This window comes from Eumetopias jubatus, unplaced genomic scaffold (genome assembly GCF_037043125.1).
Source record: "Eumetopias jubatus isolate StellerSeaLion01/CBP00866 unplaced genomic scaffold, mEumJub1_p1.0 scaffold_12, whole genome shotgun sequence".
Taxonomy (NCBI): Eukaryota; Metazoa; Chordata; class Mammalia; order Carnivora; family Otariidae; genus Eumetopias; species Eumetopias jubatus.
Genome location: NW_028274818.1, coordinates 72,342,082 through 72,368,015, shown reverse-complemented (window position 1 = coordinate 72,368,015; position 25,934 = coordinate 72,342,082). Strand labels below are relative to the sequence as shown.

The window sequence follows — 25,934 nt, the reverse complement described above, 5'->3', positions numbered from 1 at the left end:
CTACTTTCTGGCTGTTACGGACAGCGCTGCTCTGAGTATCCATGTGCCAGTCTTCGTGTCAACATGTTTCTGTTTTCACTTCACCAGTTTGTTTTTAACTCCTGTTCGAGGGGCTCAGGAACCCTTCCACTTGGTTTCCACCATTCAGCATGACAGCCGGTTGCAATGATAGACTTGAATTATGGGTTGTGGCATGCTTTCTGGGTGTGTTCCGATGGTGTATGTTTTTCTTGTAGACCTGTCCTTCATGCGGCATCATGTTGGCCCCCAAATCGGAAGCTGGTATAGAAGGAGGAGCGGTCCAAAATGGCTGTCAAGAGGAACATAAAAACAGCACTAAGGTAACAAGCTCTTGGCTGTTGTTCCTGTTGGTTCCTCCCCTGGTGCCTCCACCTGAGGTGACATTCCTGTCTTGTGGGCTTCTCAGTTCCAAGAATATCCTCTTAGGTGACACCATGCCACACCTTCTCATCCTGAGGGTTTTGAATAGATCAATAATAGACCAGTGAAGATCAGGATGGAGAGTCAGGTCTAACCCTTGTGTAGTAGAATAATCACATGCCCAGCTGGATGGGACTCCTTTCATGGGCAGTAAGAGCTTAAAGCCACGTGGACTGCAGTAGCTAGGGGAGATCTCTGGGGCCAGAACACATGGTACAGTGTGGACGTGCAGAGAGAAGAGGGGGCTCTGCCGGAGCAAAGGTGCGTTGTGAAGAGCAACGTGGAAAGCAGAACAAAGACCAAATCTGAGAGCCCTTCCAAGAATGCTTATAAAGACTGACTCTCCAGGGAGGCCTATGTCTGTTATCCTCCATCCTTGTGTCGCCTGCCACCTTCCCCTGGATGGATTCTGGTACCACATCCATCGCCCTAGCCCCCCATATCTTCCTCCATGGCCCTCTGCGATGCTGATTCTGTGGTTAGCAAGCTCCAAGAGCCTCAATCTTCTGTGACCTTCTCTCTACCTGCTTACTGGCTCTTCCCACGATGTCACCTTCCAGGCTTCCTCAGCCCCTGGAGGTACAGTCTGATGAAATAGGGGGATAGGGAGAAGCAAATGGGTGGAGAGGTTGAGTGTCAGGTTAGAACAGAGATGTGAAGGTGCTGGTCAAGCGTGCAGTGGGGCCCCAACATGGCAGAGGTCGGGCTGGAATAGCATTGTTGCATGCTCGCTCTGCAGCCTCTGTGTCTGCCTCCCACTACCCTTGTCTTGAGGCAGGCTCCTGGAGCACCGAATTCCAAAACTCAGAATGGACTTCTGAGCCCTCCCCAAGAGGAGAAGCTCACCAACAGTCAGACCTCCCTGTGTGAGATCTTACAGGAAAAGGGAAGGTGGGCAGGAGTGAGCTTGGACCAGTCAGCTCTCCTTCCGCTGAGATTCAAGAACATCCGGGAGAAAACAGATGCCCATTTTGTTGATGTTATCAAAGAAGACAGGTAAGAGTCAACCATTCCCAATGAAAGTAAAGATTTGTAGGTAGGAGTCTCTCCCTTTTTCTGAGTCACCTTATCCCCATGTGTTTGCTCCTCCGTTGTCAATATTTTACTTTATTTTGAAGTAATTTGAAACTTACAGAAAATTTGCATGAATAATACAAAGAACTCTCATTTTACCCTTTGCCTGATTTACCAACTTTTAACACTTTACTATTTTGTTTTATTCTCTCTCTCTCTTTCTTTATGAAATTTATGTGTTTTTTTTTTTTTCTGGACCACTTAATAGTAAGTTGGATATATCATGCCCTTTGCCCCTAAAACACTTTATTTCCTAAATTACAAAGATGTTCTTTTACATAATCATGCTTACCAAATTCAGGAAATCTAACATGGATGCATATTTGATCTAATCTATGGTTCATATTCCAGTTTGGCTAGAAATTTTGGCCACAGAAATGACATCAGGTATCCCATCCAGAGGCACATGGTGCCCATTTGTCTTCCATCAGTGATAGTAATTTTGAGCAACCAGGCGAGTGTTGTTGACCTCTCCAATCTGTGGTTATTTTCTCCTTGTGACTAGTAAGCAATACTTTTAATATGTATTAAGATGCATGTATTCCATTCCTCAGCAAACTTCCCTAGATTTCCTCTCCATCGTGGTTCTTGCTTAAAACAGCCTTTACTATGATGGTTCAGAATGTCAGTTCTCCTACTTGAGCACCATCTGCACATTGGCAGTTGGAGCACATTGACATGGCTCCAACATTTTTAAAAAATTTAATTTATTTAATTTATTTTTATTTTTTATTTTTTATTTTTAAAGATTTTTTTAATTTATTCATTTGAGAGAGAATGAAAGAGAGAGCACATGAGAGGGGGGAGGGTCAGAGGGAGAAGCAGACTCCCTGCTGAGCAGGGAGCCCGATGTGGGACTCGATCCAGGGACTCCAGGATCATGACCTGAGCTGAAGGCAGTCGCTTAACCAACTGAGCCACCCAGGCGCCCTAATTTATTTATTTTAGAGAGAGAGGGCAGGGGAGGGGCTGAGGGAGAGAGAGAATCTCAAGCAGACTCCCTGCTGGGCAGGGAGCCGACGCGGGACTTGATCTCACGACCGTGAGATCACAACATGAGCCAAAACCAGGAGTAGGGCGCTTAACTGACTGAGCCACCCAGCAGCGCCTCCATCAGTTGTTTTTCATAGTTTCTGGCACCCTGTTCTAGCACAACAGGATATTCCAGGCTTGTCTTATATCCTCCCTAACGCTAGTAAGGCATCAGCCATTTGTCCAAAGAGCCTTGGCTCCTTTTAGTGAAGAATGGTATTTAGAAATGTTCGTTGTTAATGTCTGACTTAATGTTATGTAGCCAAAGACATATTCTAAATGATTTCAGTCCTTTTACATTTATTGATACTTGTTTTATGGTCTCACATGTGTCTGTTTTCGTGAACATACCACATGCACTTGGAAAGAATATATTGTACATTTGTAGGATGTTGTGATCCATAAACACAATAGGTCCAGGCAGTTGGCAGTTTTAGATCATCTGTCTCTTTACTTTTTGTCTGTTGCTCTATCAGTGTTAAGAGAGGGATTTAAAAATCTTTCACTGTAATTGTGGGTTTGTCTGCGTCTCTTTTTAGTCCTGACGGTTTTTGTTTCAAGTATTTTCATGCTCTTTTTTTGAGGTACATACACGTTTATGAGTGTTATAAATTCCTGGTGAATTGGTCCTTTTGTCATTTTGAAGTATCCCTCTTTATTCCTGGTAATACTCTGTCATGAAAGCCACTTTATCTGATACTAATATAGTAACTCTAGTCTTCTTATTCTTACTCTTTGCCTGGTATATCAATTTCCATTAAAAAAAATTTCAACCTGTATCTTTATATTTGAAGTGTGTCTCTTATGAGTCTTGCTTTTTTAATCATTCTAAAAGTCCCTGCCATTTAATTCCATTTTAATATATTTACTGGCTTTTTAGCCATACCTCTTTGCATTATTATTATTTTATTTATTTATTTATTTATTGGTACTTGCTCCAGGACTTACAGATAGGCATCCTTGAATTTTTTTATAGTCTTCTTATGGTTAACATTGTATCATTTCACTTTATTTTTTTTAAGTTAACTTATTTATTTATGTAAGTAATCTCTACACCCAGCGTGGGGCCTGAACTCATGACCCCGAGGTCAAGATTCACACGCTCTTCTGACTGAACCGACCAAGCGAACCTGTATTATTTCACTTGAAATATAGACATCTTGTAGCTGTGTAGATCCATTACTTTCTTCCCACCCCTTATGCTATAGTTTTCATATGTGTTACGTCTGCATACATTGTGACCTTGACCTCTAATACCACCCTCTTGGTAATTTCAGATTGGTCTCCATTGATTGCTCTTCTGTTGAGTTGAATCATATTTTCCTGTTCCTTTGTATGTTGTGTAAATTGTGCTTAGAAACTGGATTCTGTTATATTGCTCTGAAGAGTGTCAATATTTTGTTTCTTTGTTTCTTTGTTTTAGCATGCTGTTAACTTACCTACACTCAGCAAACTTTGTCTCCCCTGGGGTAGGAGGCTGCTGCTCTTTTTTAAGCCATAATTAGGCTGTTTCAAGTCTGCTGTGCACATGCAGATTTTAAAGGTCAGCCAGAGATCTGAGCAGAGCTTGTATGACGAATTTGGGGATGCCCCTTCTCTGTTTTTTTTTTTCTTTCTCTGGGATTTTCAACCTCATTTTCCAACTGTGGGCACCCCAAACATTATTTTCTGAATTTCCAAGCCAGCAAGATTATGGCTTTTCCATCTGAGTTTTAACTGTCCCACACATGGCGCTGATGAATGGCTGTCTTCAGGCAAAAAAGAAAAACAGTAAAACATGGGAAATTAAGCTGGTGCTATTCCATTCCTCCAGGTGTGACTCTCCTCCATTTCCCACCTGCTTTGGTCAGTCTCCACTACCTTCCAGGAGTCATTTTTGTATCTTGTCCAGAGTTTATTGTCATCTGAGAGAGGATTGGCCCAAAAGGAGCTAATCTCTGTTCCCAGAAAAGGAACTTGCTAATATTAATTTCAGAGGAGCAGCATGGCATCTAGCTACATGTGGCCAACTGTACATCCTCTGTACGGCTGCTGTGCCAGTTTTCCCTCTGTCCACACTTGCTGGGTGGAAGGGAAGATGGGGGTCTGCATCCGGGGATGGAGTTTTCTCTCTTCTGAGTCTGAGAGCATAGTGAGGTATGGCACACTTGATACAGAGAGAGAGTCCACTGGGGTGCAGGGACCCTGTATTTCAGGCACATGGGAACAAGTTTATTTATCTGATGTAATTACGGATGTTACCATGTGAGGGAGAGAGACTACGCTCCATGGCTGTATTTGCCTTCTGAAATCATGTTAACACTCTCTTAAATTTCCTGCAGTATACAAAGGATATTACTATTTGCTAGCAACCATAAAAAAATGAAAGAATCACAGAAAGCAGGTTTCATGTCTCTGCTATTAAAATTGTTGAGTGTTATTTTTCAGGTTTCACACGCAGTCTGCATATGTGACAATAGCACTCCAATTATGCTAACTCTAAACAGTTTTCTGATAACAACCTGTCAGCTCTGACGGTGGTAATTACTGTTAGTGCTCTGAACGACAGGACAGCCAGCTCTGAGTTAGGTTTTCATTGGAAGCCTTGGAATCAGCCTAAGTCCTCTCGGTACAGGCATGTCTGGTCCTCCAGAAGTGGTGGTTTCCTAGCATGGCAGAGCTGCCTTCTTCCCCGGACACTGGAAGATGTTTCCAGAAGCAGGGTGCTCATGATGTGTGCTATAATGATGGCAAATGGTCATGGTTTAGTGGAGCGGAAGCATAACATGTATTTTGAAAACACAAAGCACTTTCTAGACGTATGTTCTAAAGGAGGGGTCAAGCATTATCTGTCATGTAGTGACTCTCGGATATGGTTTTTGTGACACGCTTTGGGAATGGTGTTTGGGTAGCTGCTGATATAGATAGATAGATAGATAGATAGATAGATAGATAGATAGATGATAGATAGATAGATAGATAGATAGATAGATAGATAGATAGATAGATAATCAGTCTGCCTATAGAGTAAGTGCAATGCCTCTGCACCGTGTTGATCAACTGCATTTCATTTCTCCTAGCCTGATGAAAGATTATTTTTTCAAGCCACCTATCAATCAGTTCAGCTTGAACTTCCTGGATCAGGAGCTAGAGCGATCCTACAGGACCAGCTATCAAGAAGAGGTGTGTTTCCCCTTCTACTTCTACTGAAGAAATTTGTTGTTTGCACCAGATAGTTCACTACCAGCTTTGTGCTTTGGCAGCTTTTTCTTTCCCCCCTTGAGTGATAGGAAAATGAAGGCTAGTACTGATTCCCCACAATCTGTAAGCCCCAAACTGTATCTGCATGTGAATTTACCCACACTGGGAGAAAACCCCCAATCTTTCTGTGCTCCTTTGTCTAGTGTCACTGGTATGTCATTTCCAGACCCCTTTGCTCCATGCTGGCCTTGTCCTCATTTTCTCCCTCCTTCCTGGTGACTCCCTAACACTACGTGCATGGCTCTTTGTTACGTTTACCACACCACCCTGACATTTCAGATCCTGTCCGTCCCCCCCATTAGGCTGTGAGCTCCCAGAGGGCGATGTTTCATGTCTGCCCCCAGCACCCCGCACAGAGCCAGGCTCAGAGCATGCTCTTGAGTGAAGGCATGAGCATCTCTTATTATTGTTGACCCGCTCATGCTTTCATCTGCTGTTGCTTCAATCCCTGCCTGATACTTCTGTCATGAAGCCAGCTGTCACACAGCCTGAACCTGGGACCCAGCCATTCAGCGGAAGCTTCCACAGAATGGCTTTTGTGCAACGGCCTTTACAGACGCAGAGCCCATAACCCAGATTTCAGGCTCAGTATGTAATGTGTTTGTGAGAACTCACTGGTTTGTAATAGCTTGCTGTGTGACCTTGTGCAAGTTTCCTAACTGCTCTGTGCCTTAGTTTCCTCACTGTTAAATGGGATGGGAGAGATGGCCCACCTGAAGCACTTACCATCTGTACTTGGTCCAGGGTGGGCAAGTGCTCAACAAATGGTGGCATGTTTTCCATGGAAATCCTACTCCATGGCCGCCTGTTGCAGCTTCCACTCATGCCTCCCACCTCCTCTCCTACCCCAAACAGGTTATAAAGAATTCTCCTGTGAAGACTTTCGCCAGTGCCACCTTCAGCTCCCTCCTGGATGTGTTTCTGTCAACAACAGTGTTTCTGATTCTCTCCATCACCTGCTTCCTGAAGTACGGGGCTGCCACCACGCCTCCCCCGCCTGCCGCCCTGGCGGTCTTCAGCGCCGCCCTGCTGCTGGAGGTGCTGTCCCTTGTGGTCTCCATCAGGTAAAGGCCCACCTGCCTGACCCTGCTCTAGCTTTTAGCCTTTAGCTCCCTCTGCTGGCTCACCAGTTAATGGCTGCACAGTCTGGCGGCAGCCCCGCTGGTTCGCCTCCTGACCCCAGAGGCCTCTGCAAGCTCATTTCAGGTGACCAGTCCTCTTTCCTTCCCTCCCCCAGCTCTGCTGCTCAGCATCCTCCCTCATAGACCCCAGTCCTTGGCACAGGTGGGCACTTTCTTTACCAGAGGTCAGTGTCCTCTGCAGCCCCTCAGCTGCCAGCTCCCCACTCAGAGACTTAAAAAGAACAAGTGGGGAGAGAGGGAATGGGAAAGGGAAGAGAAACAGAACAGAAGCATACAGAAGCATACGATGGGCGGCCGCCTGCGGGTCAGCAGGTGACTCTTGTAGATGTGCAAGCGAGACTCGAAACCCTTAGAAGGATTGTGGGTATCTGTTTCCACGAGCTTGGGTCAGGCAGTGGTTTCTTAGATATGACATGAAAAGCACGAGCAGCCAGAGAAAGAAGAGATCAGTTGGACCTCATCAAAATGTAAAGCTTCTCTCTTCTGAAGAGCACCCATCCCTTCTCATGCCAGAGTGAGAGGGAGCCTGCAGGACAGGGGAGTCTGCAGACTGCATCTGTGGTGAGATCTGATACCTAGAATGTAAGCTCACGAATGAAAAGACAAGCAACCCATTTAGAAATGGACAGAAGGTCTGAATAGACAGCAGGGACCCCTGAGGGAAGGTAGGCCCTCAAGATCCACTCAGCCTAATGTCAGCGTTCAGCCCATCACCTGGGGAAACTCACAGCCGCTCTGAGTACTTCTGATAAAGTGTGAATGCATAGGGTACTCCATTCACATGCACACCCCCCCATCTGCCTCGTGGGCACCGTGCCCACCTCCTCTGTCCAGCCCTGTCCGTCTCAACAGGAGTCCTGCTGGTGATTGCCTCCAGAAGCTAGAGGTGAAACAGAAACGGGAAGAAGGGCCCTGACCTTGAGTTTCTGCCCCCTTCCCCAACACCCCGGGACAGGAAGCAATAGCCCTGGGTCTGCCCTGTGGCTTCTGAACGCTAGTCCCCCCCTCTCCCTACCCCACTTTGAAGTATATGGGCTGGATTGCCCTCCCCCCCATACTCTCCCTCTCCTCATCCCCCCACCCCTGCCTCTACCCCTGTGGCTCTGGGCAGAGGGTCTTTTCTGGCTGCTAGGGGCTTCAGACTTGACCCCTGTGCCTCCTCCAGGTTGAGATAACTGCAGAGTGCGTCCTCACTGTCTACCCAAATTCCCCACCAGGATTGAGCTGCGTGGTGCATAGCAAGGGACTCCTTGTAACACAGCCCTCCCTATGGGCCTGCCCCTTGAGTCTTGGCTTTGCACCCCTTGCTGAGCTGCCTGGGATCCACTCTCAAATCAGCTCTGCTTCTGGGGAATCCAAACCAAGGTATCCTCGGACCCCTAGTTTGTCTTTTCCTTTTTAAAAACAGCTTTATTGTGATATAATCCAAATATAAGAAATTCACTCATGTAAGCGTACAATTCGGCGATTCTTAGTAAACCTACAGAGTTGTGCAAACATCACCATATAATTTTAGAACATTTCAAAGAAAACCTGGCACCCATGTGCAGTGAGTCCCCTCACACCCACACTCCCTGCCCTGGGTCCAGGTTACTGTCTGACACAGGGCCTCCAGCCAGATAAGGCTCCAGCTCTCTTAGAGGCTAGCATTGTCTCCATTCCTTTTTCAAAAGCCCTTTACACCACTTTTTCCTGTTCCTTTGGACCCACTTCTACAGAATTTGGGCTGTCCCTGGTGTGGAGACTGCAGAGGGCTGTAGGCCACAGAGATGCCAGGCTGGCTGCACCCAGGTGTGTGCTGGGCCTGTCACACCCACATGCTTGGCCAGCGCCTTCCAAATGAGGTGGCCGATGCTCCTGAATGACCGCTGGTGTGACTTTAAAAGTTCACTTTACCCAAATCATCAAAGCCTGGGAGGCAGGGCTGGGAATGTGATGGAGTTCCCTCTCACCACACAGAGGGCGTATTTAGGATCCCAGGTCTACAGGAATCTGTGCCTCAGAGTATGTGGGAGCCCCAGGGAGGCTGGTTCTGCAGCTGCTTCGGGGTACAGCCCCAGGCCTGGCACCTCCTCCAGAGGCCTTTATGCATCTTGACTTGCAGCCCGTCCCTTCACTCCCCTCATTTTGTGCTGAACCCAGGCAGGCGTGAGAACAGTGGGTCTCATCCTCAGAGCTCTGCTGTCCTGGGGACCTTCGTGGGGCCTCCCAGTCCTGCCTTCTCCCTGTTGGAACTTGGCTTCCTCTGTCTCCTCATGGGGCTTATGTATTCTGCCTTTGAGCATATTTGTGGTTATTCTTGGAAATATTCCCAGGACTCCATTATCTGATAAGTGTCAGGAGGCCAGAACCATCCAGGCCCTAAAAGGGTCAGACGGCCTGGCTCCATGTGGAAAATGGCCGAGATTCGTGGTTTTCTTGTGGAGATAATGCGTTTGTAGCCAGTGGTTGCTGCATGGTGGGTGTCCAGGACAGAAGGTGCAGGCACCTGGGTGTGTGGCAAAGACCCTTGAGGGGATCTTGTGCCGTTAAAGCTCAGTGGGGTTTCCTGGCACTTCCAGAGGTGAGGAGAGCGTGCCTGTCCCTTCTCCCCTCCCTGGCAGCCTGGCTTCAGAGCACGTCTGTGTGCGTGGGTCTCCCTGCCAAGCTGAATCCCAGTGCCCCTTCTTTCATCTCCTGCTGCTGGCATGCAGGTGCTGGCCCCTGCTGGCCCCAGGGCCCCTTACTTAGCCAGACTGTTCTTCCGTCTGAACAGCAGTTCTCAGCCCCATGCACTTGCTCCCCCTTCTTTATAAAAATTATTTTGTGATGTCCACATCACTTATCTGAAACACAGCCTACCTATACACCCAGTTTCAGAAGGAGTCGATGAAATGCTGTCACTCCAATATGAAAGAAAGAGCAAGGGAGCCATTTAAAAGAAAATATGTAGTGCTTCACCTCGTTCTTGCCAGGACACCACCACCTGAGAAGTCATAACAGAGTCCTCAGCTGTGTCCTCATGCGCACGGTCACACAGATGTGATGGCTCCAGATGCGGACCACTAGCAGCGTGCGGGCTTGGTGGCACAAACACTGAGTTGCCGCCTGTGACATGATTTCTGAAATGCTGAGTGAGCCTTGCTGAGGCCCCAAAGCAAAGGGCACTTCGCACAGTGGTTCATTCCTGGAAGATCCGCATGTGTTAGCAGCACAGAGACACAATGAGGCTCTGGGCTGAGGTCATTGTCAGCAGGGCTCTCTCAGTGGGTGTCTGGGGGGCATGAGGCAGTTGTGTGGGATGCAGGGCAGAGCCACACTGTGTGTCTCAGTGCGCCCCCCCATCCTTGGCTCCTGCCCACCAGATGCCGGCCACATCCCTCAGTGAGAATTTGGGCCCTGCCAAATTCCCAGACACCTCCAAAGTGCCCTAGCAGCCTGTGACAGCAAGTGGTGACCTCTGAGGGGGCCAGTTAACATTTGTGTGCCCTATTCTTACATCTACTTTGAGACCCACAGAAGCTCATGCTTGGCTTTGTACAAGCACGTGTTATCAGTATGCAACAGATGATCTCAAAATAAGGTATGATGAGCTGAGCAAGTCCAATTTACTTGCTGCCGACCACAAGTGAGGGGGGGCGGGGGCTCCGCCTGCTCCCATGTGCACGGCAGCCGTATAGGTAAGAGTCAGTGGGTCTCTCATCTTCATCTTCCCCAGCAGGCTGACCCGCCCACAGACACACCATTTCTCCTTTCTCCCCTCCTCATCCCAGGATGGTGTTTTTCCTGGAGGATGTGATGGCTTGTACGAAGCGCCTGCTGGAGTGGATAGCCGGCTGGCTCCCGCGCCATTTCATTGGGGCCATCCTGGTGTCACTCCCTGCTCTTGCAGTCTATTCACACATCACCTCTGAATTTGAGACAAACATACACGTAAGTAAAGGCCCAGTGGCTTTGTTTCTGGACTCTTGGGGACTCCCTTATCTTTTTTGTTTGTTTTAATAAGCCTGATGACTTGGGACAGCAGTTTAAATACAAGCCTCTAAAGAGGTACAAAGTCTTTTGTCACCACCTTGAGCTTGTCTTAAAAGACTTGCCTGGGACAGAACAGGCAGGGAAGGCAGCACGCGGCCTGTCTAGATGCTCGAGCCTGTCACTGGCCACGGACAGGGAGAGGTGGGTACAATGCTGCCCTGCCCTGCCCAGCTCACACGTGACCTCTCCAACCTCACCTGCTGCTCACTGAGCTCCAAATCCGTTATTTTCCTATGCATTTTACAAAGCAGCATCTGTCCCACGTTCCCAGATACAATACAGTGCTCACCTGTCAAACTGGCACAGTTAGGTGACTGGCCTCTGGGCCGGCTGCTGTCAATCAGGGAAGGAGCTTCCGAGTTAAACCCCATGAAGACTGAATTAATGTCCTTGTGGAAAGTTCTATTTTTGGTGAAAGTGTAACATGAGCTGCCAGGCGGGCTGACTGCATTTGATACTTTAACACCAAATTACATTTCCGTTGGCATGTAGCAGCATGCCTGAAGGAAGGCTTTGTAGAGGTAACCACCTACACGGTGGCGGTGTCGAGACGGGTGGCCTACCTTCCCTTTCCTCCAGAATGATGTGTGCAGTTTCCACACATCTGGAGGAGAGTTTTAGTGCCAGTGCGAGCTTGCAGCCTAAAGCTCGGGGTGATTAACCCAACTATTTTATGATCTGTCCCTGAACCTGCCAGATACTTTGCGATATTTGTGTTGTTTTTATATCGAAAGATAAGTGAGTGAATCCTTTGATGTCAGTGTGCTCAGCTGGAAGTGAGGCAAGGGGCCCACACAGCGAGGGCAGGATGGGTCACTAACTGTGCCGGCCCCTCGTTGCAGTTCACCGTGTTCATGGGCTCAGCCGTCCTGATCACCGTCGTGCACTACTGTAACTTCTGCCAGCTCAGCTCCTGGATGAGGTCCTCCTTAGCCACCATCGCTGGGGCTGGGCCCCTGCTGCTGCTCTATGTCTCCCTGTGCCCTGACAGGTAGGCCTGTCTCTGTGCTCTGCGTCTGGTGCCCTCGCCAGCTGGGGCACTTTTCCTGACCTCGCTTCTCTCACATCCACGCTGATGCCCTCTCCCTCTGTTCTACCAGATATTGTCAAAACGTGACGCAGCTTCCAACATACACAATGTCAACATCCTAATGAAATGTCCAAACACTAATACGCAAAAGAAAGAAAAAGAAAATAATTCTTCATGACATACTCTGTATTTGCATATAGACATCCTCGAGTGATCCCCGCCTGGAAGACGTAGTGCAGTAGACACGTGCTTGAACTTACTTATGATGGAGAAGTAGGACCAGAAGCCATTTCATACGAGATGATCAAGAAAGTGAAGGAGTAGAGGTATAGGGAGACACAAGAATGCAAAGAGGAGGTTGGTTCTAACCTCACTTGAGTAAGGGTAATATACCCAGTTTGCAGGTTGCTGAAGGAAAGGAAGTGAAGAGGTAAGGTGCTCTTGCAAATGGCCTGGGCCTTATTTATAAATACTGACTCACTGTTGTGACATGTGTGTCATGACGTGAAACGGAATAATGCCCAGTCACTGGAAATATATCTTTTATCTTGAAATCTTTCCACATAATGAAGAACACTTTTAGTCTCTGGTATTCAAATGGCCTTCACAACCTTATCACTGGTAGATGCCAAGGAATAGATAGGATGGCGTGGGAAAAGAAAGGATCTGTGGGAGAGACCTGGAGGGACAGGAGCGGTTCTTACCGTCGTGCCACAAAAAATGAAAATATATAGGATGGCGATGATATGGGCTATATATAAAACATCCTGTATTCATGAAATCCAGTAAGAGCCCTGTCTTTCATGTGCCCTACTAATTGCATAATGTTTGATTCTTAGTTGTTAAAAACAGGTCTCAAATTGATTGTTGCACATTTGCAACTGGTTTTGCAGCAATCAGCCTTTTTCAACTAAATATGTAGTTGGAAATACAGTGATACATAAGAGAGCAGAATGCTCACAGTGAGTGGTTCCGAAAGTTTAGGATAATGTCTTAAAATCATTAAGCTTCTGTTTCTGTAACAAACTTCTCCTAAATATTGGACTAACTGCTTATAAAAACATTGTACTATTAACATATATTTAAAACCTGCTTTTTTATAATTACAGTGGGTTTAGGCTAGCAAGATATTTCAGAGTTACACAGGGCATTCCTTCATTGTGCCTTGCAGGACATCTAACATTCCTGGCTCCTCAAATTATTATGACAACCGGAAGGAGCCCCAACATTTCCAAAATGCCCTCTAGGAATGGCATTACTGTTGCTGAGAACCATTGCTTTAATAAGTTCAGAAGTAGAAGATGATCCAATTTGTTGCAATATCACACATGAAACCACCGTAGTGTATCTTTGCGTATTACCAAAGCAGTGGTGGGTAATGGACAAAGTAAGCATCCTTCTCCTCAGTTAGATTTAATAAAATACGACGACATGAAAGGCACTCAAGTATTCTGCAAATTAAGATCAAAAGGGAATTTTAAGCAGAACTGTCTTTCAGCATTTGAAAGGAAACTTTAATGAATAGTTAAATTACTTTAAGCAGAACAAAGAGTACATTTCCCTTTCTGAAGGTATGGCCATCTGGAATTAGGGTCATTATGAAGCTCTTTCCCAAGAGCATGGGATTCATTAGTCTGCCTTTTAACCTTTTAAAAGAACCATGATAAATACCCGCCAGCCACTTGCATTGTCATTCATTCACTGGTGTGGGGCTTTTCCACTTGGATCTGGAGGGACCAGAGTGATGGACCAACTCCATCACCTTTGTCCAGAATTCAAAGAGCAGATCTTGGGCTGCAGCTGAATCTCCCCTTCACCTAGTACTTCTCCCTACTTGCAGAATCCTTTGAGCCCATCCACCCGGCCATCAGCACTGAGCCTCACAGGGTAGGAAGCATGGGGAGTGGTGAACACAAATACAGACAGGCCCCCTGTGTAGGGGAGGGGATTTCTGAGAACCATGCCAGCATCGCAGGGGGCATGGACGTAAAAAGGACTGTGCACACGTGAAGAGGGACAGTGTCATAGTCGTGCCTAGGCAGGGAGAGAAGATGACATACGGCCTCAGAACGTGTCTGTGCTGTAACTCTTGCTTTCTTTCCTTCCCCGTGAAGTCATCTAACACCCCCTGTGATGATAAAAGCCACTCTAAGCCATCCCCTGGCCTCTGCTGCCCTTGGGGAGCTGCTTGCAGAAGCTTTGTAAGGTCCCCCTTTGCAGTGAGTGGGCAGGCAGATCTAGCGGACCAGGAAGTGTGGGGGTACGAGACTGATTTACTGGCCTGGGGGGATGCTTGGTGCAACAGGACTGCAGAAGAAGCTGTGAGGGGTGTGGAAAGGGTATCACATGTTGCAGGTCCTGCCCTGACACCAAGAGAGAGTTCTTTATTGTATGTGGTTTCCAAGCCCCAGGATGGGGATTTGATTGCTTTGGGCACACCGGGAGCAAAGTCTGGCCTCTCAGGTCAGCCAGCGTCTCCAGCAGTTCCTTTCTAAATCAGTCCTTTGTCACTGGGCATTGCTTTTGATCATGACTGGTTTCTAGCCTGTGGGACCGCGTGGAAAAGTCCTTACGTCACACGAGTGCCTTAGAGACTTCTTGTTTGGTTTTGCTCTTTGGTGATGGTACCTCCCTACCTGATGTGAAGGCCTGTCAGCTGCGTCACTGTCTCTGCCTGCTGTGATTTTTAGTTCACACATGATATCAAATTATAATAAAGAATCAACTATCCTTATTGTCTGACTTCATCTTCACATTAAAAAAAGGGAAATTGTTTTTAAAACTCTTCTCTGTTTCACTTTTATAACGCCTTCTTTGCTTTTTATAATAATATTTTTCTGCATTTTAATTTCAGTTCCATAGTAATTTCACACCTTGATGCAGGACGGAATTTCAGGTGAGCTTTTAACATCGTTCTTGTGTCAGAACAAACGAGGGTAACTCTATGAGTACTGTGTCTTTCTCAGCTTCCTAAAAAGCAGTCGTATCTTGAAGAAAAAGAATTATATGTAATTCTTAAAGGAATAAGTGGAAAATACCTGCTTGTTGAAATATCAGATCATAGTTGTAATATCTTATTGAGAAAACGAATGATTGTTAAGAACATACTAGATTTGGCTTAATTTTACATAAGATGTCAGCATGTTACACAGGAAATCTCTCAAGTCTAAGAAAGTACTTATTTTAATTCCCTAAAATATTTTGAAGTTACTAACTAGAAATTTGAAATAATAAATGCTAGACCCTTGCTTTACTATAAACATCAAACTAAAATCTGTATCAACTTAGAGTCAGAAATAAACATTAAATTATATAAGGCGCCTGGGTGGCTCAGATGGTTAAGCATCTACCTTCGGCTCAGGTCATGATCCCAGGGTCCTGGGATCGAGTCCTGCATTGGGCTCCCTGCTCCTTGGGAGCCTACTTCTCCCTCTGCTTCTCTCTCTCTCTCTCTCTCTCTCCCCCTTTCTCTCTCTCCTCTGTCTCTCATGAATAAATAAAATCTTTAAAAAGAACATTAAATTATATAAAACTATATAAAAATCTAGAAAAAATAGAATTAGTTTGCAAGCCTCTAAGAGGTAATTTTCCAGTCTTACAAATAATAGATAGAACCACACAGGCACAAAAATAAAAGACTGATTGGCACATTGATGGGATCGGGGGAATCAGAGCAGGCGGAGAAAAGCATCTCTGGGCCATTATATGAAGAGCTAAGACCTGCTTAAAAGACAAAAACCAAAAAAATTTACAAGAGGAAATGTAGGGAGAAGCTAACTATGTTACTGCTGAAGTCATTGCATATTTAAATAACTACGAAATCCTTTTGGTCTTTTACATTGTACCTTCAAGATGTTAAATTGTGCATACCCAGCCCAAGGGCTGGTACATTCATACCCGGGTGGGTGTTTATTTTGTTAAGCTGCCAGGCACTTATAACATATGGTTTATTTCTCACAATAACTTGACACAGTAGGTGACTTTGTCCCCATTTTCCAGATGAGGAAGCTGAAGTTCAGAGAAGTTAAGGAACCTGTCTGTGGTCATACAGCTAGTCGTCGGCAATGTTTAAACCCTGGCCTCCCTCACTACCAGGCCATGCTCTTTCTGCCAGGCCTCATTACTCCTCACAATGGTACATAGTTTTAGAAAGTACTTTGATGATCTACGAAAGTGTTCATAGCCTTTGACCTAATAATTCTGTTTTTGCTTATCTACCAAGGGGATAATTCAGCATATGATAAACGCCACCTGCCCAAAAATATCGATCACAATGGCTGATAACACTGAAAATCCGTCAGCAACTTCAGTTGCCAATAAAAAGAAATGAATTAAATTATGACCATGTGCTCAAATATTGCTGCTGTTAAGATGTAGCAATAAGAAAAACACTTACGTGAAACTGCATATGTCATGTAGCTACAGCCAGGTATTTCATTGTATAAATGAAAAAAATGTAAAATATGTCATAGTTATGATCTGGTAATGAGTGATTTTTTTTGTTTCTACAATTAAAAAAATCTCTGTGGACACATAGGTAGTGGGAAGGAAATTTAAAGTATGGAACAAAGGTAGGATGCAGATGTGTTTCTATGATGATCACAACTATAGCATTTAAAATAAAACACTTAGCTTTTTTAAAGCAAACTTTTTATTGACGAATATATAACATTGCACAGAAAAGTATCCAGATCATAAGAACACAGCTCAGTGAATTTTCACAAGTGAGCACACCCCATTCACTGCCACTTGGACCAAGAAATAGGACATTACCAGTACCCCAGAAGCACCCTCTGTGTCCCAGCTTGGTGACCCCCAGCCTCGCATCTGTAGGCATAGATTTTAAATGGCACTGAAATACACCAAAATGTTAACAAATTCCATGTTAAGCTGGTTAGGTCCATGAGTGATCTTTGTTTTCTGTTTTTCTCTCTGTTTTAATCCCTCTTCTCCATGATAATGAATTATACTACATTTTACTCTAACTTCCAATTATGACTTAATGTCCAACTATTAGGTCATAAATTGACTCTTGCATTTAGTCCCATAAAATTCCTCTTTCTGGAACTGACCTTTGCTATTTGAATTTGGGAATCTTTGTTCCTTGTGTAGTGGAATGAGAAATACAGGTTATTGATAGGAAGTGATTCTTTCCTACTTGTTCCAGATCTCTGTGGCATGGCAGCCCCTTGGGCACTAAGTGTAAATCTGTGTATTAGGACGCCCCTTTTAAACAGATGGAAGCAAACATCACAGTCTGTTTCCCTTTCTCTCTCTGTTCCACAATTCCCCTCCTCTGTCCAGAGGGTCTGGCCTGGGCCCCTCCCCAGAGTCAGGCCGTGCTACAGTAAGGAAAGCAAGAGTAGCAGCCTGCTTGAGGAAAGCCAGACACATCACCCATTTCTGCCACAGGGCTACAAAATCTGATTGGACCATTAAGATGATGTTAAGCTTTGGTGATGTCTACTCATAAAGGGGGCTGTTCCTCAATGTTACCACTTTGGAGAAACAGAAAGGTCACCTCCTGGGCGCCTGGGTGGCTCAGTTGGTTGGGCGACTGCCTTTGGCTTGGGTCATGATCCTGGAGTCCCGGGATCGAGTCCCACGTCAGGCTCCCTGCTCAGCGGGGAGTCTGCTTCTCCTTCTGACCCTCCTCCTTCTCATGCTCTCTGTCTCTCATTCTCTCTCTCGCAAATAAATAAAATCTTAAAAAAAAAAAGAAAGGTCACTTCCTAACCCAACAAGATGGACTCACCCAAGAGAAGATTTAATGCCTCCTGTTGCAGATTCTCTCCCTACTCTAAGCGAGTTAGAAGGCTTGCATGGCTGGACACAAATCTGTTTCAGTCATCTAAAATAATTCACTGTTTAGTACTTGAGATTCACGATATGTATTGCTATTTGATCAAATGACAGAAGAATAAGTGTGCTGTGTCTTATGATAGAGGCATTTTTTGGTTCCTAGCTCACAGGGGCCAAGTCATGGAACTTATGGCAGGGATCCCCAAGACCACCCCCAGAACAGGAATTCGCTAGGAGGATTCAAGACTCCATACATAGTTGTACTCGTGGCTGTGATTTATTACAGTGAAAGGACATAAAGCAAAATTAGCAGCGAGAAAAGGTACATGAGGTAGAGTCCAGAGGAAACCAGTTGCCAGCTTTCAAGAGTCCTGTCCCTGTGGCATAGTCCAGGACACTCTGAATTCCTCCAGTGGTGAGCTTGGACAGTGCAGATGAAATGTTGTCCACCACGGGAGCCCAACAGAGACTCCGTACCCTGGGTTTGTATTAGAGGCTGGCCACATAGGCATCTCTGCTGCCGGGACCAAAATTTCAGACACTCAGAAGGAAGGCACAGTCTAGGCACGGTGAGTCCCCCCTTATAAAGGAGGGGTGGGAACCTCCCCAAATCCAAGATCCTGATGCTAGCCTTGGGCACTCTTGCCAGTAGGCCTTTCTATGGATGGCAGCCTCAGGCCTGCTATGTTAACTGCTTTCTGCACAGAATCTGAGGCCAGTAGGGGCTTAGCGATACTCTGGCCCATCTTCAGTTTACGTGGGAGGAAATCGAGACCTAGAAATCTTGCCCAGGGTTCCAGAACTCTGCAGTGGTCCAGCTGGGACAGAGTTCCGGGATTCTTATTCCAAGGCCAGGACTTTTGTCACTGTGTTTCGTAGGGGACCATTATGGCCAGATTGATCAAGTTCGTTATATTTTATAATGTTCTGAAGTCACAGGTAACAGTAAAACTTATTAAATGCTCTGATTACAGAATTGAGTTTTCGGTGCCATGGAGCTATTGAAACTGAGGACCCATCCATTTTATATATAATTATATTTATATGGTGACTCGACCCATTGACACATAAAATCTAGAAGCCCACTCTGTGTGCTTTAGAAGCACATCAGGGTCCAGAATTTTTATGAACAGAGCAGTCACAGTTTTGTAAACAAACAGAAGAAAGACAAGAAGGAAATGCAACCCTCATTAACAGTTGATGGCCTCTGGATTATCAATAATGGATGAATCTTCTTTCTGCGTTTTCCCCTAAATTTCTTCTGATGAGAATGTAGTATTTTTAAGTGGAAAAAGTACCTCTAAAAAAGAAGCTTTCAAAGAGATGTGTTTGTGTTAATCTTCAGTCACAGCTGTTGCTCGTCAGCACCGTCCAACTACAGAACAGCCCCCCGCCCCCCAAGAATGTGGAAATTTTTAATGGAATTATAAACGTGCAGTAGTTGAAGTGACTCAGCATTTCCAACTCCAGTAGTTTATCCCTTCTATAGACTCCCTTCTGTGCACGGGGATGGCATGGTGGCAGCGTTCCCTGGGGGAAAGGGATGGGCACAGGCCAAATGCCCAGGATTGGACCCTGATTGTTACAGTACATGCATGTATTCGAATTTCTTGCAACCACAAGAAAACCACAACTTTCTCATAGGAAAGACACTTATTTTATACCACTGTTTATGCTGTTTGAGTTTTTCACAAGGTGCTACTCTTAAAAGTATACATATTGGGGCACCTGGCTCAGTTGGTTAAGCATCTGACTCTTGATCTCAGCTCAGGTCTTGAGCTCAGGGTCATGAGTTCAAGCCCTGTGTGGGGCTTCACGCTGGGCATGGAGTCTACTTAAAAAAAAAAAAAGTATACCTATTATTTGTAAAAATATTAACGGTCTTAAATGACTTTGACAAAACAGAACTAACTCAGTAGGGGGTAATGGTACATTGGCGGACTTTTATACAAGTAGGCAATAAAGAACTTACACTCATTGTAAAATTACACATCTATCAGAACTAAAGTTGGATTAGGAATCTAAAAAGTGAGTATGTCAGAGAATGCTAAATTTCTTGGGTATGTTGATGGTAGTGTGGTTACATAGGGAAATGTCCTAATTCTTAGGAGATGGGGACTAAAATGTTCAGGATCGAAGGGTCATGATGTCTGCAGCTTACCTTCATAATGTTCAGCGGGAAAGCTGTGTGCACCGCGCATGTGTGTTGACAGAGGGAAAGAGCAAAGCCTCAGAACGTCAGCAATTGTTGAATCCAGAAGAAGGGTGTACAGATGTATTATTAGTCTCTTAACTTTCCTATAGTGTTTAGAATTTTCTAAATAGAAAGTTTGCGGAAATGAAAAGATTTTTAAATCAAGGAGCTAAAGACTCCTGAAGAACAAAGCAGTCGCCAAGTAGTTACTCAGAAATCAGTTACAAAAATCAGTCTTTATCTTGGCACCTGTTCAGCCAGCCAGCTAAACAGGGTCAGGTAGCTTTTCGGCTGCAGGTCATTGACACGTTGAACTCCACAGACGTTGGTGCAGAGTGCTAGTTAGCTGGGCTGTTTCAGAACCCGCAAGTCGTGAGCAGCAACCTCTCCCTTAAAAGATGCACTTAAGAAGGTACATCCTTTCTCTTCTCTTTACTCTCCAGTTCCGAGGGGAATCCGTGCAATAGTTCCTTGCCGCGTGATGGCAGAACAGCCAGCCTGATTGGCCAGGAAGTGATTCTTGTCTTCTTCCTCCTGCTCTTGTTGGTCTGGTTCCTGAATCGAGAATTTGAGGTCAGCTACCGCCTGCACTACCACGGGGATGTGGAGGCGGACCTTCACCGCACCAAGATCCAGAGCATGAGGGACCAAGCCGACTGGCTGCTGAGAAACATCATCCCCTACCACGTGGCTGAGCAGCTGAAGGTCTCCCAGACCTACTCCAAGAACCACGACAGTGGAGGCGTCATTTTCGCCAGCATCGTCAACTTCAGTGAGTTCTACGAGGAGAACTACGAGGGGGGCAAGGAATGCTACCGGGTCCTCAATGAGCTCATCGGGGACTTCGACGAGCTCCTGAGCAGGCCAGGCTACAGTAGCATCGAGAAAATCAAGACCATCGGGGCCACGTACATGGCTGCATCGGGGCTGAACGGCGTCCAGTGCCAGGACGGCAGCCACCCGCAGGAGCACCTGCAGGTCCTGTTTGAGTTCGCCAAGGAGATGATGCGTGTAGTGGACGACTTCAACAGCAACATGCTGTGGTTCAACTTTAAACTCAGGGTCGGCTTTAACCACGGGCCGCTCACGGCGGGGGTCATCGGCACCACCAAGCTGCTGTATGACATCTGGGGCGACACTGTCAACATCGCCAGCAGGATGGACAGCACGGGGGTGGAGTGCCGCATCCAGGTGAGCGAGGAGAGCTACCGCGTCCTGAGCAAGATGGGCTACGACTTTGACTACCGGGGGACAGTGAACGTGAAGGGCAAGGGCCAGATGAAGACCTACCTGTACCCAAAGTGCATGGACAGTGGGGCCGTACCACAGCACCAGCTGTCCATCTCCCCGGACATCCGAGTCCAGGTGGACGGCAGCATCGGGCGGTCTCCCACGGACGAGATCGCCAACCTGGTGCCTTCTGTACAGAACGCGGACAAGGCGTCTCTGGGTTCCGAAAACAGCGTGCAGGCCAAGGACACTCACCTGTCCTTGAAGAGGCCATGGAAAGAGCCCCTCAAGGCTGAAGAAAGGTGTCGATTTGGCAAAGCCATAGAGAAAAGTGACTGTGAAGAAGTGGACGTGGAAGAAGCCAGCGAGCTCACCAGGCTCAACGTTTCCAAGAGCGTGTGACGCAGCACCCGTCGCTGCCACGGTGCTCTGCTCCTCGAAACACAATCATGTTTGTACTTGCCTGTTGTGCGTCCCGAGCACCACAGCCTCCATCGCTGGATGTGGCGCTGCGTGGTCATTGCCCTGACGTCTTTGTGCGCCACACACATCCGTCTCTTTGCTTTTTGTCCTCCGGAGCCCTGTCCCCTGGGTGTGAGCGTCAGCAGCATGGAGAACAAGTGCCTTCAGGGGTGGCCCGGCCTCGCATTTGGGAACATAGGCCGCCTGTGGAGATCGCGGCATTGGGTATTGCTGGACTTTTTAAACGAAGCTGTGGTTAAGATATCATTTTTATTGCTTTTTCTCACAAGACACTTTGGGTTTTTGTTTTGTTTTTGCTCGTACAATGTTTTTGCGGGTTTTTTCTTTTCTGTATACATACTAGTGTTTTCCAGTGACCTGACCTTTCTATGTAAACACATACACGCACACACACTTTCATTTATGAATCTGAGATCAAGTGCCAGTAACTCACTGTGAGGGGAGGTGGGGGGGCGTGGGCTGCAAGCAGCCCCCAGACAGGGTGGCCCACGCCCTCCCGACCTGCACCTTCCAGAGCACCCAGGCCCTCAGGGGCTGTGGGGCATTAGGGCTTCCTCCCTGTGCAGGCCAAGATTGCAGATGCTAACCAGTAGCAGAGCTTGTGAACCCAGGCCTCAGGTATTTAAAAGCCGTGTTTCATTCTGCCCCAGACACCAAGGGGTCTTCCAGCTGGGAGCGAAGGGGTTTGTCTTTGAAGCTGAATCCTCTGAGAGGGAAACTCAAAATAAACGTCTGAGGGTTGCATTTATTTATTTATTTATTTATCAGGAAATGTGTGTTTTGGTGGAGGGGCGGCCAGGTCATTCTGGTGAAGGGACATAGGCTGGGTTGGGGGGAGGGGGTCTGTAGGGGGGACACAGAAGGATGAGAAGATGTCCATTAGTGCTTTGGCCACTCTGGGCCACTCAGGGGCTCCCCACACGGGCTGAGCAAGACCTGACCGGGCCTGGCCAGCGCTCCCTGGGATGGAGATGCTCTCAGCCACTAACGGGCACTGCCACTTCTGTCCAGAGGGCTGCAGATACATGCCCTTGGGGCCCTCCTGCTGCAGAGCCCTGCCCCGCGTGAGGCAGGAGGCCTGAGCCGAGCACAGCGGTGGGCAGGCAGTGCCAGTGGGCTTGGCTTGCACAAAGCTGAGAAATTTCTCATCCTTTCCTGTTCTTGGCTTGTGCAGGGCCTGTGTGTGGCAGGTTTGAACCCGGTGAATCCCAGCCCTCTTTTGATGGAGTTCTCATGCTGTGTGTAGGGACAGAATCATCCGCATGCACACGAGGTGTTGAGCTAGGGCAAGGAGAGGAAACCTAAGGAAAATCACTTCTGGGCCCTTTGTTGCTGATCCTGTCTGTGATGACGTTTTGCCATGTTGAGTCTGGAGCATATGTAGAGTTGAACTGAGGCTCGTGTTGCCCTGTCATCAGCATAGTTACTTTCAAGGTGACTCTAGCGTACGGTTCACAGGATAGTTTGAGGACTAGCTCCTTCTCTGTTTAAGGTCTTCATTGGCATTTGCTGTGCATTTTCTTTTCGCTGCTAAATCTCTGTATAGACTATCACATCTACATCAAGTCCCATTATCAGTCCCCCCCTCCCAAAATTCATCGAGAATCTGCCATTTCTGGCATCAGGAAATACTGATTCTGATGGGTCAGCTCCCCAGGGGGGACACGCGTGGGGTGGCCTCCCAGCAATGCAGCCATAGCCAGGATCTTGACGTCCCAGGGAGTCGAGAGCATTCTCGGTAACTAAGATCTTCCTTCAGGTTTTACTGTCAGTTTTTTGGTCTTCCAATGCTGGAGGAAGGATGGTGTGACAATACCTCTTGCTTCTAAAGAATGTATTCTTATAAGATACTGCAGAATTTTTATTTTTATTTTTATTTTAAAACACTACCCGACACTGTCCTTGTCCATAGGGACTGTGGGCATGTTAGGGACTCCTCCCATCAGTGTTGAGGCATGTATTTGAGTGTGGTCCTCTCCTTTTGCCTTCTGTCCTCAGGCTCTGTAGCTCTGGCAGCAGCTAAGGGGCTGGGTGTTTGCCGACGGGTCGCCTGCATCTCTGCTGTTCCACTCAGAACATGTCCTACAAGGTTCGTCTCTGCACATGCTTCCTCCCCAGCACATTCTCTTTTCCCTTCCCCTCCTGCAAAGGTGTTTGTGATTCCTGATCATGGGAAGCCGCAGACCGCAGGGAGAGGGTCTTAACATCTGGCGATCTGGTCCAGCAGCGTGTGCATTGAAGCCTTTGATGGTTGGCTCACCCAGAGTTTCAAATTGTCTTTTAAAAAAACACCCCGAGCCTTCCTAAATCACCAGTACAGATGTTCTTTCTGGGCCACCAGGCGACTTGGGTCCTTCCCAGTTCCCTGCCCTGAAGCATACCTCAACGCAGGAGCACAGAATCTCTGCAACAGAAACGCCGTGTATCCAGCTCCATTGGCGTTGAACAGAGAATCACTGAGGACAGGCCCCTGAGCAGCGGTTCAAGTGCTACCAATATGACGGATGTGCTCTTCACAGAGGCAATACCTCTTACGAACTTAGGTCAGGAAGCAATATTTCAGAATTGAATGTGTGTAAATAGTCGCTTTGAGTTGCAATTGCCGTTTTCTTCTTGGCCCCAAGTCAGATCAAATTATACACACACACACACATACACACAATATGTATAAGTGTGTGTGTGTGTGTATATATATATATGCATATATATATATATATAAACAAGCACACCTAATTTTATCCAGTGCAAACAAATGTAGAGCATCAGTTATGAAGCCCTTAAGTAGCTTGAAGAGTCACACCGATTATGCAACACCTGCACGCGACTCCATTAACCCTGACTCCACTCTTGGAGGCAGCACCTGCACATTTGCACATGACACTGAGAGCCAGAGGGCCGCGTGCTTCCCGCTACGTGGACTGTAATAATGTGTAGTTTCCAAAGATCTGTCTGCGTTTGCATTTCTAGATTTTTGAGGTAAGCGTTTTTTCGCTGGTTGTTTCAGAAAATCACATCATGCCTAGAACCTGAAATTAAATTAACAAGAACCAACTGTTTGCATTTTCCATCTTTCCTTCACTCTGCTCTTTTTAAATTGTTAACTCTAATTATTTCAGAATGCATCCACTCAAGAAATGGATATTAAAATATTCTAAAATCTAAATATTTGATGCCTGGTATTTCCTCGTTGAAAAGATCAGTTAACACTTCAGAAATCAAGGCACTCCTTATTCCCTGTGATTTGTGGCTAAAATAAGATTTGCTTTTCTTTCACATCATGACTTTGAAAACAAGACAGCTAAAAAAAACAACAAAACAACCCTATTTATGTATGTGGTTTCTTTCTTTTTGTTTAATGGACATATTTGCTACAGTTAACTTCGACTGAAAAATATTTTTATGTGGAAATTAAAAAAAAATAAAGCAGGTTATAGGACAAGTTTGGCTTGCAACGATATCCCTATTTTATTAGGCCTTCTAAATCGTTTTTCCTGCAAGATCTTAGGAGAAGGAATTGACTGAGAAAATGAAGTAGGTTTTCTGAAAAGACACACCTACACAGCCTGTTCCTGAGGGTGTCTATCAGGGGAAGTCACAGACCCATCTCAGAATCCATTTAAAGTCACAGTCACTCTTCCCAAAAACACATACATGCCATTTGTAAGTATCTCAGAGGTTCACAACACCTCCAGGTCCGAAGCAAAACCATAGATCTGTTGGGGTGTAGAGCCTTTTCCCCTACGAAGTCTTTCCTGGTGACTACAGTATTTATCAGCAACTTCAGAGCACAGGATCCTCTTGTAGACTCAGCAGAGGAAGGTGAAGATGTGGTCCCCCAGTCCTTGTTCATCACCTCACAGGGATCAAGCTTCTAGATGGTTCTCTGCTGGAACCTGGTGCTTATGAGGGCATTACGGGTTGATGTGGGCATCCTTCCCTCCTGAGCCCTAGAAACTTTCTGGAGGTCAGGGAGTCGTGGTCTGTGCTACACCAGAGGTCATGTGAGAGCGTGGGTCTCTCTACTCGAAGGGGTGCCCCGGGGACTTTTGAGGACTTGGCAGTCACGAAAGACGGCCCCTAATTTTTTGCAGTAAGCCTCAGAACTTAGCCTTTGTGGTTTCTCTCTTGCATGTGGTTGCTTTTCTCTGCTGTGGGGAATCTCCTTGTGGCCACCTGGAATAGATCCCAGGTGCCAGGAAAAGGAAACTAACTGGGGAAGAGATAAGTAAAAGGAAGTGATTAAGAAAAGTAC

The 25,934-nt window shown here is 46.5% G+C and overlaps 1 protein-coding gene across 1 annotated transcript in view; it reads left to right on the top strand.

The window, feature by feature from the left end:
* ADCY9 (adenylate cyclase 9) overlaps positions 1 to 22,426 on the top strand; it is a 114,926-nt gene extending 92,500 nt beyond the window's left edge. Inside the window, exons 4-11 of the mRNA XM_028117545.2 lie at positions 237 to 341; positions 1,220 to 1,437; positions 5,607 to 5,709; positions 6,643 to 6,851; positions 10,682 to 10,841; positions 11,786 to 11,934; positions 14,828 to 14,869; positions 20,413 to 22,426. Of these exons, the coding sequence (XP_027973346.2) occupies positions 237 to 341; positions 1,220 to 1,437; positions 5,607 to 5,709; positions 6,643 to 6,851; positions 10,682 to 10,841; positions 11,786 to 11,934; positions 14,828 to 14,869; positions 20,413 to 21,601 (2,175 nt within the window). The 3' untranslated portion in view covers positions 21,602 to 22,426. The remainder of the gene's footprint in view (positions 1 to 236; positions 342 to 1,219; positions 1,438 to 5,606; positions 5,710 to 6,642; positions 6,852 to 10,681; positions 10,842 to 11,785; positions 11,935 to 14,827; positions 14,870 to 20,412) is intronic.
* The last annotated feature ends 3,508 nt before the right edge of the window (positions 22,427 to 25,934 follow it).